Here is a 19,716-nt window from a genome sequence, read left to right as displayed (position 1 = left end):
ATACAGGGACTAGTCGTTCAAATAAAAACAAGAAGAAAACTTTACTTCCACGGGTATGTACCCTAATATAGTTGTCATATTCACTCATATAGTAACAAATAAACTTTAATTTATTTTTGTTGTTTTTCTTAAAACTAGTTTTTTTATTAAAACTGACAATTAAAAATCTTGAATCGGTATTTAACTATGAAACGAGTGTGCTATATAATTTATAATTTGACAGTCTTGAGTTCGTTTCTCAGAACAATAACTAAAGCATAGAAGGAAGGCTAAAATAAGAATTCAGAAACTATAAACCGGCTCTCTTCTAGCTTACGACACAAACTATGAGTGAGAAAAGGACAAATGATTCGCTCTTTGCTTCATTTTTTCCGAGGTTGTCACAACATGAAATGTCATTTGGACCTATTGGACTCATTTTAACTCGGCCAAATACATAGTAACATACATAAAAAGATTTTACTTATATTTACCGAACTATTTGACACGGTCGCGTCAACTGTGTTTACGAGTGTCTTGTGTTCAGATTGTTTTAAGTGATAATTTAACAATATTTTTCCAAATAAATGGAAAGAAACTTTTATTTATATCAAATAATTGAGTGTCTCGACTGTGTGACATTATGTCTTGTGTGGTATGGGGCTGCAGCTCACATTCAGGAAGAAAAGAAAATAGCCAACAACTTCTGTCGTTTCATCGGTAAGTTTTTTGTAGTTTTCAAGTGAAATGTGAACTGCTGAACAATTTTAGGAAAGTAATATGTTTTGCTGAATAGATTTGTAGCATAAAATATTTGAGATATCCATTATATTATACGTTTCATCGATGAATACGGAATTGATTTGAGGTTATGTTGATTGTCCATAGTGATGTACTAAAATTATCGATACTTTTAATTTTTAGATTTCCTGTAGACGATAACAAAGAGAAAGAATGGATAATTCGCATTAATAGACGAAATTGGATTTCAAATAAGTACAGCCGTATTTGCTCGAAACATTTTACTGCGGATTCATTTATGTGTGTTCCTAATTCAAAGTGTGAGGCGTCTTCGAGACGATGCTATTCCTACATTGAACATTATATTATAGATCAGACAGATGAAATGGTGTTTAAATTTAAATTTCAGCCTAGCCTGCATCATCTCACTGCTGGATAGATAGATAAGATATTTGTATCATGTTATCACAACACGTTTATACTATCTATCATTCAACTACATATTATTATGTACTTAATAAACTTAGTATATACTAAATCTGTAGTTGTTTTATGTCTAAAACAATTATGAGTTGTACACGTTTTATATAAGTAAATTATTATTATCTTTGATTTCAGATATTAAATCCAAAAGTGTCGACTGGATTTACATGAAAAGGTATATCAAATAATTTTCTTTTTTTATATTTTTAACATGATATACATATATAGAGTGTATAATTCAACCAGCTGCACAATGCACTTAAATCAGATATATTTTACTTTTATTTTTATAGATTATTTTGTACATATACTATTTTAACATTATTATTAAACTTTATTTCAGTCAGTTCAAGAAGACGAGATGAAAAATTTAAAAGAAAAGCTGAACAAGTCCCGCCTCAAGATCAAACGACTTAATGAAAAAAAAAAAAAACAATGTGACAGGGTGTCACAAAGACAGTTTCTAAGCAAATTGACACTGTTTAGAAATTAATAAATTTGTATTTATTGTAAATATAATGTACATAATTAATAACGTGTGAAATAAATACTTGCTAATGAACAGATTTACGATCTAATTTATATTTCATTTTACCTCCTGTTCTTATTTACTCCTACTCCAACACTCCAGGTTGATACGAACTGCGCCCAATAAAGAATGTAATGAATGTTATAGATTTGTGTAAGCGACTTAGATAAATCTTGACTACACCTTCCTTTACAAATACAAATATATACTTTATATTTGTATTTGTAATATACTTTATTGCACACAACATACAATACTTACAAGTTTTACACGAAAGATACAGTACACCACCTACCTACCTTTTACTTTCCCTTTCTGTTCTCTTATGAATACTTGTATGCCGTATTTTTTTAAGTATAATGCTATATCTAGTAGGTACGAGTATGGTAATCCTAGTATTGAAACAGCTTGTAGCCCTAGTAAAGACCGCCATTTTATGTTTACAGAGTGGCACGTTTTTTCTGTAGGTATTTCCAGTCCATACTCTTTTCTATGTCTATGGCGTGACCCCATCGGGCCTCTTACCGTCTGTGCGGCTTAGACCCGGCGGCGGCGGTTCCAATTTGCACGGCACGTCGATCGACACCAGTGCACGGCGGATGACATCATAAATAAATTCGAATATTACAAAATACTTACCGATGAAACGATAACAGTTGGCTATTTTCTTTCCTTCCTGAATGTGAGCTGCAGCTCCAAACTAATATAAACCAGACAATATAATCCAAAAATGGTTAGATACTTACCTATCAGAGACAGAGTCTCCTTTCATCAAGAAGAAGATAATTGCATCCTACAAAAAGAAATCTTGTAAAAAAAATTTATCGACATTAATTGTAAGTAAATTTAATTTTATCGACATACTACTAAAGTGAAACCCAACACTAGGCAATGAAAAACTTGTGACAACCTACGAAATTACGAAACAATTTTTGTATATGCGTCTTTGTCTAACATTACGCCGGTTCCGTAAGATAAAGTAGAGCAGAATTATAGAGTTCTGTTGCTATTTTAGCCTTCCTTCTATGCTTTAGTTATTGTTCTGAGGTTCGTTTAGAAATATTTTTTCTTGCACCTCTTTCTAATTCACGAATGTAAGTGAGATAGCAAGTTATTTTTTTTTTATGAACGTGAACTTGAAATATCTCTCCTGTCTGATTGATTTTCCGTTCGTTTATTTGCGTTTTCCCCGACGGATTTTCGTGTTTTCCTGTGTATTGAACGTGTTCATTATGTTCAAAACACCTTCATCTCACTTGGGCTGACACAACAACAGCCATGAACGTGTTAGAGAAAGCAGAAAAGGCGTTGGAATATTTGAAAAACGTCGATAGTTCCACGAAGTGGGTTGCTGAAAGTTTTGTGATGTTTAGTTCATGGTCGTTGGATGTTTTCTAATTTTGTGATTGTGCCGTAGGAGCCATGAGGTACAGGCTGCGGCGGGGACCCTGGGGCGATGTCTCGGAGTGCTGGGGAGCCGGCAAAACTGCGCCAAACACTATGCAAACTTGCTTCACGCCGCTATACCTACGTTGTTGAATTTGGCCAGTAACAGCAGTGTGAGTACATTATTATGCTGCCAACTGTGAATGTAATGACTCAAGCTGTAATATACACTAATGTTAAATATAATTATAATATAATTCATATTATGAAATTATTATGTTTCTTTTAGCAGGTGCTAACATGATTTAAATTCAATTACCAACAACTAATCACGTCTAGTGCACGATATTGCGTTTAATAAGATATTTCATCATATCAAATTTAATTAAGTAACCAGACAGACTCTTTAATTCTACTGCTTATGTCATATGAAAACATTCTTCAGAGTTCTAATGTGTAAATAATTTGTCAGTGAATTAAAATATTACATTAAGACCTACATCATTAAAAAGTAATTAAGTTTGTAAACTATAAACCATTCTTTTTTGATACTACTTATTCTTTATTTTGATACTAGTTATAATTTGTGTCTTACTAGTATTCTTATAGGAAAAAGGAATACTAATGAACTAATTATTAGAATTATTTAAAAATACCAAACCTACAACCTACCTTTCAAAATTATTATGTACTGGTGTTGATTCTGGCAGATAAATCTTAGTTTTATTATGAAAGCAATAAAATTGAGCTATCCTTCACACACAATGAGGATATGAAAGAGATAGAGCTAATTTTAGAACTATCAAGTTTTGTTTGCCATAATTGGCACCACTCTGTGTATGAATAAGGTAAGGCCTTTGCAATACCTTTTTTTTAATGTTGGGAAATGCGTTACGCATACCACGCCGCCCGGGGGGACGACGTGGTTATGTGGGACTCCCCGTGTGTCGCCACCCGGTATACCCACTAAAACCCAATGGTGTTCCTCCTTGCCACCGTGTGGCGGGGATACGGGAACGCAATTGCACACAACCGCGTCCACGCCGGCGGATGCCCTTGCGGGCCCAGCGCCCATGAGAGCGCGTCAAGCGCCTCCCCCTCCGCCGAGGGCTGCCCGGAACACTTGGGGAGCCCTACAGCACGAGACCTATGTTGTGCAATACCTACCTTAACCTTAGAACATTAGAATAAGAAGTCAATCTCACCTTTGGGAAAGCTGGAGATCGGGCAAATAGGCTAGTTTCCAGCTAGTCATATCTGTTACTTTTTATTTTACTAAATGTCAAAACACGAAATTAGTATGTAATTTAACTATGAAAAACATGATAAAATATCAGACTTATTATTATTAAAGTTAAATAGAAAAAAGAAAATGTTTTTCGTTAGTTTAATTTATCTTGAACCTAGTACACAACCCAATTGGGAGGCAATAAATAGCAAAGCAGATCCTGAAACTATGTGGGGATAATTCTAGAATGAAGAAGAAGATAGTTTTATAAAACATTACTTCTTGATTTGCAGGCAGAAGTACGTCTTGTCGGAGATGAGGCACTCAACAGAGCTGTGGTCGGAGGATTTGCATTCCATTCCTATAAGACCAATATTATCCTTCAGAACCAGATAGACCATACTAAGAATGCCAGGTATGATTGTTTTTTTTTTCAGCTAGTTATTTTGTATCATGCATGAGCATGGAGTATCTTATCCTATAGGAATAAGATAGGACAGTTGTTTATCCATTGTTTTATACATTGTTCATTCAGTTGTTTATCTTTATATTTGACTCATCAGTCATTTTGGGCCAAACTGCTTTTCTCAACAAATTTAATGCAGTAATGCAGCTTAAGTGCTGTGGAAATATTATGACAGCTCTCAAACATTTTTAAAATTGGAAAAAATAAATAAAAATAAATTATTAATAAAAAAATAAAAGAACATAATCTACGCATCCGTGCGCGTTATTTCCCGCCGTGGCGCTTAGAGCTTAATGCCAAACGGGATGAATTGAAAGCCCTACCACCTGCGGCGATCAATTATACATATTTAAATGGTGTACTCACATGCCTGCTATGTGCGAGGATCTTTTCCAATAAAATTGGCTATATAAGCCACATGCGAGCACACGAACGTCAGAGACCAAGCAATCATCGTATAGGTGATTAGCATTCAACATTCATACCCACAACACATTATGTAGAATCTGTACGATTACTTTGTGGACTATTTAGATTCTGCCCTTTAACATTTTTATTTATTTATTTTTATTTTCTTACTGTTAATCTTCAACAGTCAAATAACACTCCAGAAATATGCTATAAAGTTTTAGTACGATCATAAATGTTTTATCTATTCCCCCAGATGGATCCGCGCAGCGCTCTCCCGCGTGTGCCTGGGCGACTGCTGGCTACGCCCAGGGGTGGGCAAGATTCGCACTCAAGCCCAGACCTTATTTCCGAAGCTCAGTCAGATTGTCAGACAGACCAGCGAAGTACAACTAGTGTTGGAGGCTTTGGAGACCAATTTGCCCAGACTGTTAGTAGCTTTGGCTGATTATACCACTGATGAGGAGATATCTGGTGAGTTTTTCTTTTTCGTTATTAGATGTTTAGACCTAGAGTATTTAGATAGAAGCAGTAATATTTAACTGTGGTATAAGAAAACCAGGTATGCTCAAAAGTGACAGCTAACATTTCAAGGTTAGCCCAGCTGGCGTCATAACACCCTACGTTGCGTCATCAAAGGTAGCCCTTTGATGACGCAACATATGGCGGCTTTTCATAGGATAGAGCGTACCTGGTCTTCTTACACCATGATTGAAATGTTATACATAATATTTTTTTTCCAGAACTATCCAAAGCTCTACTATCACACGTGGAGTCATCAGAGCCTGCAGTCAGGCGAGGTGTGGCCAATTGCGTAGCCCATCTTATTGCGCATAGAGAACCCTTGCTTCCCAATGTGCTGTCCAAACTATTTGGTAAGTTAAGTATTAGGCTCGTAGTCCACCGGTGCGTTCGTTTCAAATAACTGACAAATCTTCTATCGTGTAGGTTGTGAGGTGGCTTACCAACCATCAACCCTGGTGTCAGGGTTATTATTGAGTCGCCATAGGCCCCTACCGACAAATGTTATTGACACATTATGTGAAAATCTCCCTTTTTCTTTCGTTCTTTTTTTCCTTCCTTTTTCTTTATTGTACTCACAAATTAAAAACAGAACGAGAAATGTAACAAGCACTGTTTTATGGATATGGTAAAAGTCTATATTTTTAACAACTTCTTTGGAGTATGTTACTTTATGCTCACCTAGATGCTCATAGATGTTTCATTAAATAAAGACATATCTGGCCAAACTAAACTAAACTCGAAACTACTGTATCCCAATTGGGGCAGTCATCCATTGCAAGATGAACTAAGTACCGACTCACCGAGCTTTCTGTTAGACCAACGTGAGATAAGTGGTGAGCCATATCGCCGATGAAAACTTAAAAACATTTACTTATTATTTAATTTGATTGCTGTTCACACAGATAAGCTATGGCCTACAGCATCAGACAACAACGCCATACTAGGCTGGTTTGGCGTCGTCAAATCACTGTTTCAGGCAAACGAGATATCCAAGTTCAATGAAAACGATCTGTTCTCTGTGCTGGATTATTTGGAGGTGAGATTAAATAATATACAACTCTAAATAGATTCTACATTAAAGTAAGAATAGGGTAGTTTCCAGCTAGTCAAATTAGTTACTTTTTACTAAACGTCAAAACACGAAATTAATATGGAGTTTCTATGAAAAGGCAAACTGTGACGTTATAAAGTATACGACCCAATAGCTTGTCTTTCTCTTTCAGTTATACCACCTGTGCATCCACTACATAGATGCGTCAACAGAACACAATACACAGAACGCGGTTATGGAATGTCTGACCACTTTACTGTCGCAAGCTTCAGGACTGTATAGGAAGGCTCTGTTGGAAGTCCATCCAAAAATTGTTAGCTTGGACAATGTTAGCGTCAAAGGACATAGGAGGAATATTAGTAAGTATCAAAGACCCGATTGTCATTTTTCTTTGAAAAATATCGTATTTTTTCTGATAACTTTTGTCAAGAAGTTTTAACTAAAGATTTGGTTAAAATTATAAAATAATCGTCTAAAGTTATTGCTTCTCTCCGTTTAACGTATTTCGAATGTAAAGTGAGTATTTGTATGGAGTTTTATTTATTGTTGCCAGTTCCATTTTTCAGGGATACATACGTATTTTTAATCTGTAGATGATTACCATTTCTGTTAGTAACTTTCGGACATCTTTTACTAGTTATCTGAACATAAAAACCTCTGAAAGAGACTAAAAAGAAATCGCTGGAGAAAATTGGAAACTCAAATTTACCCCGATATCGATCCTGCCGACGTGTCAGCCCACTAAGGTCGATTAATGCTTTCAATAATCCTTCAGACGACGCCTTGGGCCGAGCTTCACATATAGCTGGGTACAACACAGTCTAGGAAGAGCAACACTATGTATTTATCCGTATAAATAACCCATTTAAAATAAAATTTCAGGTTCCGCAAGCGCAGCATCTTCCCGCTTCGTTCCAAGCCCGCTGACGGAGCCCCGCGACCAACCGGAACTGCTTTTCAGCGGAGCCCTACAACTCGGCAGCTTGTTGCAACTCAATACCCCCAGTTTGAGTGTGGAAGACCTTACTATTCAGGTACTGTTTTGAATACAAGTTAACCTATAATTAGGACGGGTTCCCCTTCAGATTGGACGGTCAGATTGGAAGGTGCTTCTGAAAAAACGGGCACTGTGAAAACCTTCAGGTTACCCCAAACCAGGACCCCGGAATATGAGCAGGATAATTGCTACAGGCTTATCTTATAGTGACTGTACCGCGCCTTGGTGACAGATGTGCGGGGAAAGGGAAAACGAAGGCACGAGTTCAAATAAAGCTCGCGGTCAGACTATACGTTGAGCTGACTTTAACTTATGACAATTTGACTGATGTAATGCGTAAGCTACCATACAAGTAGTTGGTTCTACGACCCCTACGGATCCGTCATTTGACTGACTCTGATTGATTAACACTAGTTAAAACGCCCTTAGTCTTGAACTGGTTTCGAAACACTGATTTTCTACTTGAAACTTCGAAACTCTGATAGTCTAGGGTAGCTGGGTTGGCAACTACCCTGGTCGTACCAGCAAAGTGATTTACTTTACTTTACTTTACTTAGCTGTGCTTCTTGTGTACTTTAGTGGAACTTATAAAAGCCACTAATCTATATCCATCTGTTTCCCTTAGACACCGGATTCACCAGTGAGTGAGACAGATATACAGCTGCCAAGCGCAGAACAGTTAACTAAACATCTGTCAGAGAAACTACAAGAAATAGAAGAGGAAAGTAAAGAGAGTGACCAAGTAGATCATCCTGTCAGCGATAGTGGAGTAAAGGTATGTTCATTTGCTATTGTTGTATTGAATTGTGACAACGTATGACAGAATATATTATAATAATGATATGAATATCTATAGGATTTCGTTCGGTATGTGATTCGATCCGTGCCGTTTTCTGTTTGTGATGAAACACTCCTTAGGTGTATGTACGAGATAAAAATCTGTGACATTTACAGTGGACTGATTTCCCTATACCCCCTAGAGTCGAGGACATGCCTGTGCCCAGCAGTGGGACGTGTCTTTATACAGTCAGCCTTTGCCTTTTAGGTTAAAATTGCGTGAAAGTTTGATCGGTTGTTATCAAAAATTTGGCAAAAGAGTCGTTCAGTTGATCGGATAATTTTGGATCCTGTTCATAAATAGAAATCTTTGTAATGAAGACTTATAAGTCAGTTGATTTTACTTTTCAGATTAATATAGGCTCTTCAATTGACGATGACATTCCTCTAAAGTTTTGCGCAAGATTGCTCGTATCCAAGTTCTTATTGGCTGGCAACAAAGGAGATCTTATAACTGACAGGTAAAGGGATTTATATAGGTAAAAGCTTACACTAATTAATCAAAAGCGTATTCTGGCAAAAAGGACATTTGTTTAGATATTGCTATAAAGTGACACTTCGTGAATGGTTAGTAGACAGTAACGATTGACGATTGATCGAGATAGTTTTTTCGGCGTTTATTTTATCCAGTGATGCATTACGTCAAGTTCTTTGTGCTTATTTATGTATTATCTTTAGGTCAGTAAGGGTCTCAGTAAAGTCTTCAGCTCTCAACTGTTTGTCTGAGATACTGCAACTGTACCCACAAGCGATGACCATGTATTTGGACAAAGATGCTGACGTCAAAAGCCACAACATATCAGGTACGGTACTAAATATTGATCAAAAGATTTTATGCAATAAGTTGAGTAAGTTAAATTTATCTTTTTCACTTGATCATGTGTGTGACGTGCTTTGTACTTCATATATTTTAAGATAGTATTGTTTTTTTTTATTGAATATCAATATTAAAAAAAAAATGTTTATAAGTCTCTGGTCTACATGTAAACAAATCTTCAGATACAAGTAGAAATATAATAAGTTTCAGAGCATCGTGCGTGCAGTTTAGAGCAGTAGTGATTGGTGCTTATTAAATTTGTTGTAGGATCGTCAGAAACAGATTCGAATCAGGACCACATAAACGACTTCATACTCGAAAGGAATGTCTGTTATCAAGATTCACTGACAGACTCCTTAAGCCAAGAACTCCTCAATCGTAGTATGGACAGTCATTCTTCCCAACCCATTTCGAAGAAGGATAGCAAATCATTGGAGAAATCACAGGTTTGTTTATATGCTATGGCATATTTTTAAGGAATTGGAAGATTTCGAAACAATAAATAAGAGGTATATGTTATATTAATTAATGGGGTGTTATGCAAAGAGATTAATAGTTTTGTAGTTGTCAAAGAAGTCATATTATAATGATAATTTATTGTTGAAGAAACGAGAAGTAGGAGCATTTTTGAAATCCAACGGAATTTTAAAATGTGTGAAAATCTTTTCAGGACAGCGCTGAGCAAAAAAGTTCATCGAAAGATGTTCCAAGCAACATTCTAGATAGCAGAACAAAAGAACTGGTAGCCAGTGCTATGACTGACAGTACCAACCCTAATATGACCAATAGCAACTTCACTAGTCATTCCAATATGACGACGAGTAACGACCAAACTGGATACCCTATGTCCAGTAGCGGGGACATATTATCTTCCAGCATAGACCTTGACATGAAATTCGATCATTTCGGAGAGTCCACCACAAATTTGGACAATCTAAAAGACTTGGAACAGAAAGAACGGTCGAAAAGACCTCTCAAACGCACCGATGAAGTGCATAGTAAAGACGCTCCCGATTTGATCGAGAAAAGTATGAAGAGTGAGGATTTGGACAAGATGGACTTAGATAAAGATGATAAGGACTTTGAATTTCAGCATATGAGTGACGTGTTTGTTTTACTAGAGGGTCATAACGACCCCCAAATCAGGGGGTTGGTAAGGGTGTGTATCGGGAACTATTTGAGTGCGTCTCTTGATTTGTCTCATGGCGACTATCACAGGTGGAGAAATTTCAGTTTGCTACCGAAAGAAGTCAAAGATAATATTAGCACAGAAAGATTGGTTGAAATTGCCTTGAAGGTAAGTTGCACAAACATTTTTTGTAACTTCAACTGAATACTTCATTCATTCACACTCAAGACATTGAATGAGTGTTTTTGGGTCCAGATTCATATAACAATATACACCCTAAATTTAACAAAGGACCATTGCATAACTTTTATTGTAAGGTTATACTTGAGGTCATTTCCCTTTGGATAAATGGAAATGCCCAATATTTCACATTTCAGGGTCTTACAGACGAACTGCATTCCACAGTAAACCATACGCTCTCAGCGCTGACCAAAATGTCAGTGCCCCTATCAAACAGCGCCCACTGGTCACTCCTAACAGACGCATTGAATGCTCTAGTCAACGTGGAGAATAACAACTACTGGCTCTGCCGAGTCAACCTCTGTAAGCTTTATGAGAAATTGCCTTACCAGAAGTAAGTGTTTAGATACAAAAAGGAGCTAAGCTATATTAGGCCTGGTCGCGTTTTAACAATCACAGATGTACATCTCTTAAAAGTACAATAGGAACACTTAGTTCGTGTTGGAAAGTGCTGCAGAGCAGTACGATGCAAAATCGTACAAAGCCGTGTCCAAAGTGCGATCGGCCTAAGCTAATAGAATTTTCCAAAAAATCGGATGGAATTTTTTTCTTATTTCATAACTAATACTTTCAGATTATTTATTCTGTATTCTGGTTACCAAATAAAGAGTAAGATTATAATGGATACACTATTCCGCCTGTTGGGAGATCAAGACCAAAGAGTGAGACACGCGGCGTCACAGGCAATAGCGAGGTAAGTGAAATAATTTCGTTACTAATTACCATGGTAACTTTGTTTTCAATAACATTTTATCCTAATTTAGGCACTTCATTGGATATTTATTTTCTTTATAAAGAAAATGGCGTTATATTCACAATATTTCACTAAACTAAACCGTCATGTCGTAGGCTGTTGTGTACGCCTGAAAGTATCTAGGTATATTTCTAAATATATACATATCCTTTTCAGCATAATACCAAAAATAACTCCTTCCAAAAGACACACACCAACAACTATGGTGGCAGAGATAGCTAAACACAGTATGCAGATCAACTTCGACCATCCGAGTTTATCCTTAGACTTAGTCAGGAATATTTACTTCTATTACGACTTGCCTGATCAGCTGAAAGACGGTGAGATCGTCAATGGTGACTCTCTGAAGGTGATCGTTGGAGATCTGATGGGAAAACTTATGGCTTCAAGTTGTAAACATTATTCGGTAAGTACACTAAGTAGACAGTATTAAGCAGTAGCCTTAGGGCTGTATTCTCTGCCACGATCGATACCTGGAATCATTCAAAATCTTGACCTATTTATATGACCTACTTCATCGACCGGAAGAATATTAGTAGAATAGACTACAATCTATATCGCTATTTCTTAGCGGTTATTTATAACTGAACTCTTCAACCACGGGGTCAACATGACGTGTCACCATCCCAATTTTTTTCATTATTAGGATCGTGTTCAATACGTATGTCCCAATAATATGAATATGTCTTATAGCTAGGTCTACTAGAAGCTCTTCAATCGATATGCAGGAGGTGGCCTCCGTGGAAGCATATCGACGCGTACACAGAGCAGAGTATATTGAGCTATTGTCTGGACAATCTGGACTACTGTATCGGTACCGTTGCTGCCCGAACTGTACTGCTTGACTTGTGTTCGCTACTGTATCCCGGTGAGAAGAATTACATTTGTTAAGATTTGGATATTTTTTAACTTTTGACAAAATATTTTTTTTAAAGCTTGAGTCTCAAGTAGTTTTTTTTTTTTCAGGAAACAATTAGAAACATGTTTTTTCTTTCATACCTGTCTACTTATGTTCCTGTGAATGTTAACTCTTCTACTTTCTTCTTGCTATTCTATCTATGAGCTTGAATAGTAATTCTAATAGGAAGCCTTCATAAATTATGAACTGAACACCCTAAAAATCCCTGAAAATAAATGCAAATATGGTATCGTTAGAGGACTACAATAAAAACATTTTATTTTCAGTGGAAATCCACAACGTGATGCGTTACAAGACAACCAATCTAAACATATTCGAACGAGATACGATGCCTTCCAAAGACAAATGGCAACATTTAGAAAACGACAGAGTTGCCAGTTTATGCGATAAATTCTTACAAGTTACATTAAAAATGCTGAATGTACTCGTGCATCTTATAGAGGAAGTTAATCCTAATACACATTTGAATAAAGGAGTCATTGCTTTACCTGGAAGTCCTGTTCGAAGGAAAAGTAACGGTGAGTTTTGAGTTACTTTTTATAATATCGTTTCCTGATGATTTCATGTGATAATATTATGTAGCAGAGAAGTATCCTTCACTCCAGGTACCGACTGTCCAACTATGGTTCGCCATATTTATCCTAGGAATTCAGGACTTACCAAGTGTGTTTGACTGAGCAAGTCGCGTGATGGTGATTTTGGTGTTGCATCCATCATTGAATGTTGTTTGTTATCGTTTTAATTATTCACCTCACTTTACAAGAAGTAACCGACTTTCTTCCGTCTGTAATTGATGTACTTTGGTTCAATAAAGCATTTCTTCTTTACAAAAATATCGTATCCAGATCCAACACCTAGAAAGGGCAGTATGACAACAGAGTTAGACGACAAAGGTCTGAGAAAGAAGCCCAACATACAAACCGCAACTCTGAAAGGTAACCTGGCTGGACATTTTTTCAATGAACCCTTCTACATGAAGCTCTATGAAACCCTTCGAGCAACTTATTCCAATCACAAGGTTGGTATGGTAAAACTTGATAATACTACTGTTAAAGTGGCATGCAATATTTCGTAACTTCATAGTAGAAAACCGAATTTTCTTCTAGCTATAAAATCTGAGTTGAACAACGCTTTACAGCTGGAAAGTCTTAAACCAAGAGAAGGCTAACGTAAACCTTCTAAGTTAACCCATAATGGGGTTTATAGTCTTCATAATCAAACTTTCATCTCGTTACAGATAAACCTAGATCCAAAATCAAGTATGTTTCACGATTTTCTGTCAACAACCCTGAACTGCTTAGCTATACAACTAGAACTAGCGACTGAGCGAGAATTTGGTGCAGTGACTGAAGAACTTCTTTACTATCTACGAGTAATTATGCCGTTATGTCCTGACAAAACCGTGTACTGCATCACACAACTATTAAAATGTCTTTTCGGTACAAATATGATCAATCAATATACGGATTTCTTGAGTATAAGTGACAAAGAAGAGTTTAACAATAAGACTGCGTTTTTCGAAGATATTATGTTGGCAAACGCTTTGGCTGTGTCTAATAAGGACTCGAGAAGAAGTAGCATTAGTTCGAATACTAGTCAGAAACTTTCACTTGATAGTAAGAATCCAAGAATGGTGGCCGAAAGAGAACTGCTGATAAAAATGGAGAATTTCTCCAAGAATAGAACTGATAGGAAGTGGAGTACGAATAAAAAGGAACTAGAGAGATATATAAGGTTGTTTGAGCCGGTTGTGATACAAGCTTTAAAGGTAATTTTGATTTAATTTTGTATACTTAAAATTAAATTTTTCACTAATTCCTCATCGATTTTACATTCCCTTCCGTTACTAAAAAGCATATTAGTTACCTACTCCAAGAGAAAAGTTTTTACTGAAAATTTAATTTGCTACTTTCTGTTAGTTTTTGAAAATGCTGCGAGACTAAATCCAGGTTTTATTTCAGAGCTATACAATGCAAAACGATATCCCGTTGCAATGCAAAGTGCTCTGCCTTCTAAACCAGCTGTTGACCCTCAGAGTAAACTACTGCATGTTGGATAGCGATCAGATCTTCATCGGCTTCCTGATGAAGCAACTTGACTTGGTTGAACAGCACGAGATACCGTGAGTATTTACGGTTTATAGAACGACAAAATGACCTGATGTTTTTCGAGGAAAGTTGTATCTAACGATTTGCCAGACGTTTGGGTCACAACCGCACAGCAAAATTTTTGCCTTCTGAAAATTCTGATATTAACCAAAATAAAATTAACCCTATTTTCTTCTTCTCTCGCGTAGGTCGTGCTTGTGAGATCTATGATCGACCCCATCAACTAAGCTATTTATAAGATCCTATAAATATACAGATGTAAAAGCAATGAATAAATGAAATAAAATGATTTAAATTAAAAAGTAGTTGTAACCTATTCACTCTTTTGACGAACATAATACGTACACAACATTAAAAGGGTTAATCGATCTTATAATTATTCTCTGTGACAATGAAAATATAAATTCTGAAAAACAATTTTAAACCATCTAGTGCATTAAAATCTTTGTTTTATAGCCATGGTACATTTTTTACAGTAACTGCTGTGAGCTGGTCAATAGTATTCTGATGTTTCTCGTACAACTGTCCTCATCTAAACATCATACTAAACAGATCATTGAAATACCTAAGGTAAACATTGTTTTCATAATACGTTAAAAAGTGAACTGCGTCTAAATAGCTAAAGCCATATGTATGCCACGATCCATCAGACGCGAAATGCCTATATAGACCATTAAAATGTTTAAAATGTAACAAATACTGGTTTTCCAGTTGTTTGTTACTGTTTTACAAGTTGATGTTCAAGGTCACGATAGACTATCGATATCATATGCTCGGAAAAACCGCATTTCCAGACATAATAGTTAAACAATGGGATTACGTATAATATACATAATGGAAAGGAGGGTATACTATTGCTTGCAATACTAATTGGAATAACCGATGACTTAATAATGTTGGTTACAGCTGATACAACTCTGCGATGGTCTGATGGCGTCAGGGGCTCACGCTGAATGCATAGCTGGGCTGGAACCGGTCGCCGTTAGAGTCTTCAGCAGTATGGGAGGTAAGTTAGACACTTTTTAAGAAAGTTATGACTTTTCCTAAAATTGGTTTTGAATTTCTAGGTACAATAGAATGGTATAGTTTGTAAGTTGACCGTAAATCTCACTTGTCAACAGGTGGTAGTATATTGGGTAGGGCACAACAACAAGAAGCCCAGGCGACGAGAGAAGTTCTGTTCTACATGCTTCAGAAGTCCATGCATCAGCATAAGGTAAGTTATTAAAGGGGTTATACTGGGGTCTGGGGTAGACATGAAAATCATTATAAGTTGAAAATCACAAAATATATTGTGGCAAGCGTATTAAACTTGTTATTTTTATTATTTTCCTCCAACGTGTTAGAGACTTGTCTTATCACATAAAATAAATCTTTCTTTACTCCGGGTTGGAAGACCAGAAGACATTGTGCAAAAGTCGAATTGCAATAATGCTCTTTAGGTGAATTTGTGGATTGTTTAGGGTCTCGGATGATGGTCGGTTCTGTAAAATACCGAAGCTCAGATTGGGATGCTAAACGTTGGGGAGATGATGATTTTATACTTCTCAGCTCGTGTTTACCCCTGCAGGTTCTCGACCTAGTATCGTGCGTGCTATCCTTGTCTCAAGAACACCCTGAGAGTTACTACCGGTGGTCAGAGTTAGCCAGCGACACACTTCTCAATCTACTCTCACAGAGGTCTATTGAAATTGGTAAGTAAATATGTATTTTTGTTCTTGCTCTAGCTTTGACGGCGCTGGTTCCAACCGATACCGTACTTGCACCAATGTGTTATTAGATGTTATTAGACCATAGATGGCATTACTGCTCACCACCTATCACGTTGGTCTAACAGAAAGATCGGTGACGTGTGGGTACATAGTTTATTTTTCGATACATCTACCTCTTACTACCCCAATTGGGATATAGTCGTAAGTTTATTTCTAGCTTAGACCATATCATCACTTATCGTCAGGTGAGAATATCGTCATGCAGAGGAGTCATGTCCACTTTCATTTCGTTTTCAGATACGGCCAGAGCAATATCGGCTTTAGAAAGACTGTTGGATTCAGTGTACAAAGACGTTCTATTAGAACAGAGTAGAGTAGAAATATTATTGAAGATATTGTTTAAAGCACCGCCTGATCAGGTATACTTAATTATCTTATCAAATCTAATAAATACATTAGGGCATAGTTTATTTGAACTAGTCTATTGAATAATATCAGCAAACAGCAACCAAAGATTGTGTTCGTAATGTTATTGGTATTTCAAACCAGCCTTTCGACTTATGATAGTACTCGGATAATATTTTTATAACTGAATGGCTTAAATATCTTTAACACTTAGTATTCCACGAATAAATATTTGATAAAAAATATACATAAATATATTTTATTTTTTAGTCAACTACACCATACAAGCTGAAACTCCGCTATCTCTCAATAATAATGGTACTACTACGTAAAGTACTAATCCTTATACCCGAGAGTGAGATCCTGCTATCGATAAATTATCTAAAAGCCACATACATATCGCCTCAGTCGATATTCTTCAATGTCAAAACAGATGTGGATCCGTTGAATGTGCAAAATGTCAACGAGAATTGCGCGAATTTGTCACCAGATGTGATTCTAGTCAGGTAAGTGTTATGATACAACGTATTATAGTAAGTACTAGCGACCCACCTCGGCTCTGCGCGGATAGCAGAGCATGTTTATAACCACTTAAAACCACTGACATTCTACTTATAAGCTAAGAAGTTTTCTAATAAAGCGTCCCAACCGTGTTGTAAGTAGTTCTCTCAAATTGTTATGGCTGTTCAAAGGTGAGAGAGGCCTCCTAATAAAATATGTAGAAAATAATTTATTTTTCAGATTTCTATTCAAAACCCTGACATTCGCTATAACAGAAATGGACAACTGTCACAGCAATGCGAATTTGGACCGCGAAGACGTGTCAGATACGGGCGAAAATCACAAGTTGTTATACTCTGTTTGTGTCAATATTATAGTTCATGTTAAACATATGCTACATTTGACAAGTAAGTATGTTTAAAAACCTATCATGCAACTCTACAAAACAAACCATAAGGGTGCGTTCCCATTAAATCAGAGCGGTACTCTGTCGCTCATTGCGATTGATCGCGCTGTTCCGTTTCAGTAACCCACCCTCAATAATTTATGTCTTTTCGTAATTTAGCATTTCACAATTTTATTTATTTTTAACAGCTCTATATAAATGAAAAAAGATATGAAATGCTAATTATTAAATAAAGACAGGTCTAAAATTAAGTGCATCCAAATCGAGAAATACTCGTACGCAACCATACGTTCCATATTTACGTTACCTCATAGTTTGTGTCTTCATATAAATTCCATTAAACTCACTTAGACGTTAAAAAGTATCTCATTTGACTAGGTATGATGATGCCTATTCTACCCCAAATTCACTTCTTTCTTCCAATACGCAACTCTTCCAGACGGCTGCCTCTTCCCCCTGACAGCTAAGACGGCGCAAAACATTCTCCACAACGAGCAAAGCGGGCTCAATACCGGCTTGTACAGTCCAGAAGAAAACATACCACTAGATCTGTTGAACTTGATATGTCTGAGGTCCGCGCATCGGATCCCGCTGCTGACTGTACACTGGTCTCATTTGCTGATTCGGTAAGACGTTTCTATTTTTATTTCCTTATTTTGTGTCGACGGCCTTAGATTCGCCACCGTGCTAAAAGAATTTTCCAATCTGCTATTCCAATAGACAATTAATCTTTCTTGATACTCGTACCTCCACCAAACATAGCTTTTAGATTGTCTATTGAGTACTTGTGAATATTGTGACTTGTTTTATTTGATTTTTTTTATTCGACGCTTATAGTTTCAAACGGTCAATAAGCCATTATTAAATCTTAATTATTTTTTAATCTTCATTATTTCTTAACTTATCGCCATTTCAGACTAAACTTCCTATCACACAAATACTGGCAGAAACTAGTAGGTTTCGCCCGGAACCTCCCTTTGAGCGCAGCTAGCGACACCCATCTACTGCGTGGCGATACGCTACAAACTGCCTGCGTTATGGCCTACTGCGAATACTTTGTGAGTATGGTATATTTTATATCTTTTTATTCAGTAAATATACTGACGTTTACAACCCAAATATAAATTTTATATAAATATTAAATAATACGCCACCCGCTTGACACGACGTATCTAAGGATATAATTGCGATAGCTGATGTTAACCTCTAATCTACCGAGATACCAGACACATGATACCAGCGTTCCGCACACAAAAGTTTTCAACCACTTCCACATTTCTCCACAGGTAGAAAATGGCCTAACAGAAGTTGTCCACCTAACCTGGCTACTAGTAAACCGGGTTCATATCCTGGTTAGTCAGTACCGGGAACCAATAGTGCAGAGCGTAGTGGCCAAGGTACAACAGGTGGCTGGTGCGTCAGGGCTGCTGCTGCAAGCCGTGGCTGCGAGGTGCCAGAGCTGTCTCAAGGTAGTATACTCGAACTGCGTTTTGAACGAAATGCGTTTCGGAGGTATGTGACCTAATCTGTGTTGGGCTGGTTTTCCCTTCGCGGGTTAGAAAGCCAGACAGGCGGTCGCTTCTGTAAAAACCGGATTAGCCAAATTTTCAGGTTGAACCTCTCATAGAGGATAAAGAACCTCGCATCATTCTACATTCCAACTCATTGAAGGTCGATCTCACCAACCTTTGAGTACTTTATGTGTAATGACATCATGCTACGTATTGTCTTGTTTCAGGATGAATTTGCATTGAACGCTTACAAGATACTGTCGTTGTGCCATGAGAGTCAATCGGGCGCTCTAGTTTTCCTCATCTGTCGAATTATTGGCAAACTTGAACCTGCTATTGCAGTACGGTAAGTTCATGGTTTAATATTATCTTTATTTCGACCGGGTTGTGATCACCAACTCCTTTTTAAACTTACTAATGTTCCCCCAAAGACCTCCTGAAATATAGCCCCAAAAATCACTAATGATTCTGCTCTATTACATTGTGCTCAATAACCTTAACTAATAGTTGATTTTTTTATATCAGAGATAGGGTATTTCTTTCTCCTCAGTAATTTCTAGAATGAATGTTCTAATGACTATAAA

General features: G+C 36.8%; 1 protein-coding gene across 1 annotated transcript in view; it reads left to right on the top strand.

The window, feature by feature from the left end:
- Window positions 1-2,890: 2,890 nt before the first annotated feature.
- The window catches only part of LOC126376981 (huntingtin), a 28,627-nt gene continuing 11,801 nt past the window's right edge, over window positions 2,891-19,716 (top strand). Inside the window, exons 1-32 of the mRNA XM_050024542.1 lie at window positions 2,891-3,075; window positions 3,150-3,291; window positions 4,640-4,761; window positions 5,477-5,694; window positions 5,964-6,095; window positions 6,648-6,781; window positions 6,969-7,155; window positions 7,679-7,830; window positions 8,419-8,568; window positions 8,982-9,091; window positions 9,309-9,433; window positions 9,715-9,893; window positions 10,118-10,744; window positions 10,954-11,150; window positions 11,391-11,510; window positions 11,727-11,976; window positions 12,264-12,438; window positions 12,756-13,007; window positions 13,335-13,507; window positions 13,727-14,257; window positions 14,451-14,611; window positions 15,074-15,167; window positions 15,504-15,603; window positions 15,719-15,813; window positions 16,168-16,291; window positions 16,607-16,728; window positions 16,985-17,220; window positions 17,456-17,622; window positions 18,061-18,247; window positions 18,538-18,679; window positions 18,908-19,090; window positions 19,360-19,478. Of these exons, the coding sequence (XP_049880499.1) occupies window positions 3,011-3,075; window positions 3,150-3,291; window positions 4,640-4,761; window positions 5,477-5,694; window positions 5,964-6,095; window positions 6,648-6,781; window positions 6,969-7,155; window positions 7,679-7,830; window positions 8,419-8,568; window positions 8,982-9,091; window positions 9,309-9,433; window positions 9,715-9,893; window positions 10,118-10,744; window positions 10,954-11,150; window positions 11,391-11,510; window positions 11,727-11,976; window positions 12,264-12,438; window positions 12,756-13,007; window positions 13,335-13,507; window positions 13,727-14,257; window positions 14,451-14,611; window positions 15,074-15,167; window positions 15,504-15,603; window positions 15,719-15,813; window positions 16,168-16,291; window positions 16,607-16,728; window positions 16,985-17,220; window positions 17,456-17,622; window positions 18,061-18,247; window positions 18,538-18,679; window positions 18,908-19,090; window positions 19,360-19,478 (5,771 nt within the window). The 5' untranslated portion in view covers window positions 2,891-3,010. The remainder of the gene's footprint in view (window positions 3,076-3,149; window positions 3,292-4,639; window positions 4,762-5,476; window positions 5,695-5,963; window positions 6,096-6,647; window positions 6,782-6,968; window positions 7,156-7,678; window positions 7,831-8,418; window positions 8,569-8,981; window positions 9,092-9,308; window positions 9,434-9,714; window positions 9,894-10,117; window positions 10,745-10,953; window positions 11,151-11,390; window positions 11,511-11,726; window positions 11,977-12,263; window positions 12,439-12,755; window positions 13,008-13,334; window positions 13,508-13,726; window positions 14,258-14,450; window positions 14,612-15,073; window positions 15,168-15,503; window positions 15,604-15,718; window positions 15,814-16,167; window positions 16,292-16,606; window positions 16,729-16,984; window positions 17,221-17,455; window positions 17,623-18,060; window positions 18,248-18,537; window positions 18,680-18,907; window positions 19,091-19,359; window positions 19,479-19,716) is intronic.

This window comes from Pectinophora gossypiella, chromosome 22 (genome assembly GCF_024362695.1).
Source record: "Pectinophora gossypiella chromosome 22, ilPecGoss1.1, whole genome shotgun sequence".
In the NCBI taxonomy this organism is placed as follows: Eukaryota; Metazoa; Arthropoda; class Insecta; order Lepidoptera; family Gelechiidae; genus Pectinophora; species Pectinophora gossypiella.
The sequence above is the reverse complement of the archived record's forward strand: the minus strand, read 5'-3'. Positions and strand labels throughout refer to the sequence as shown.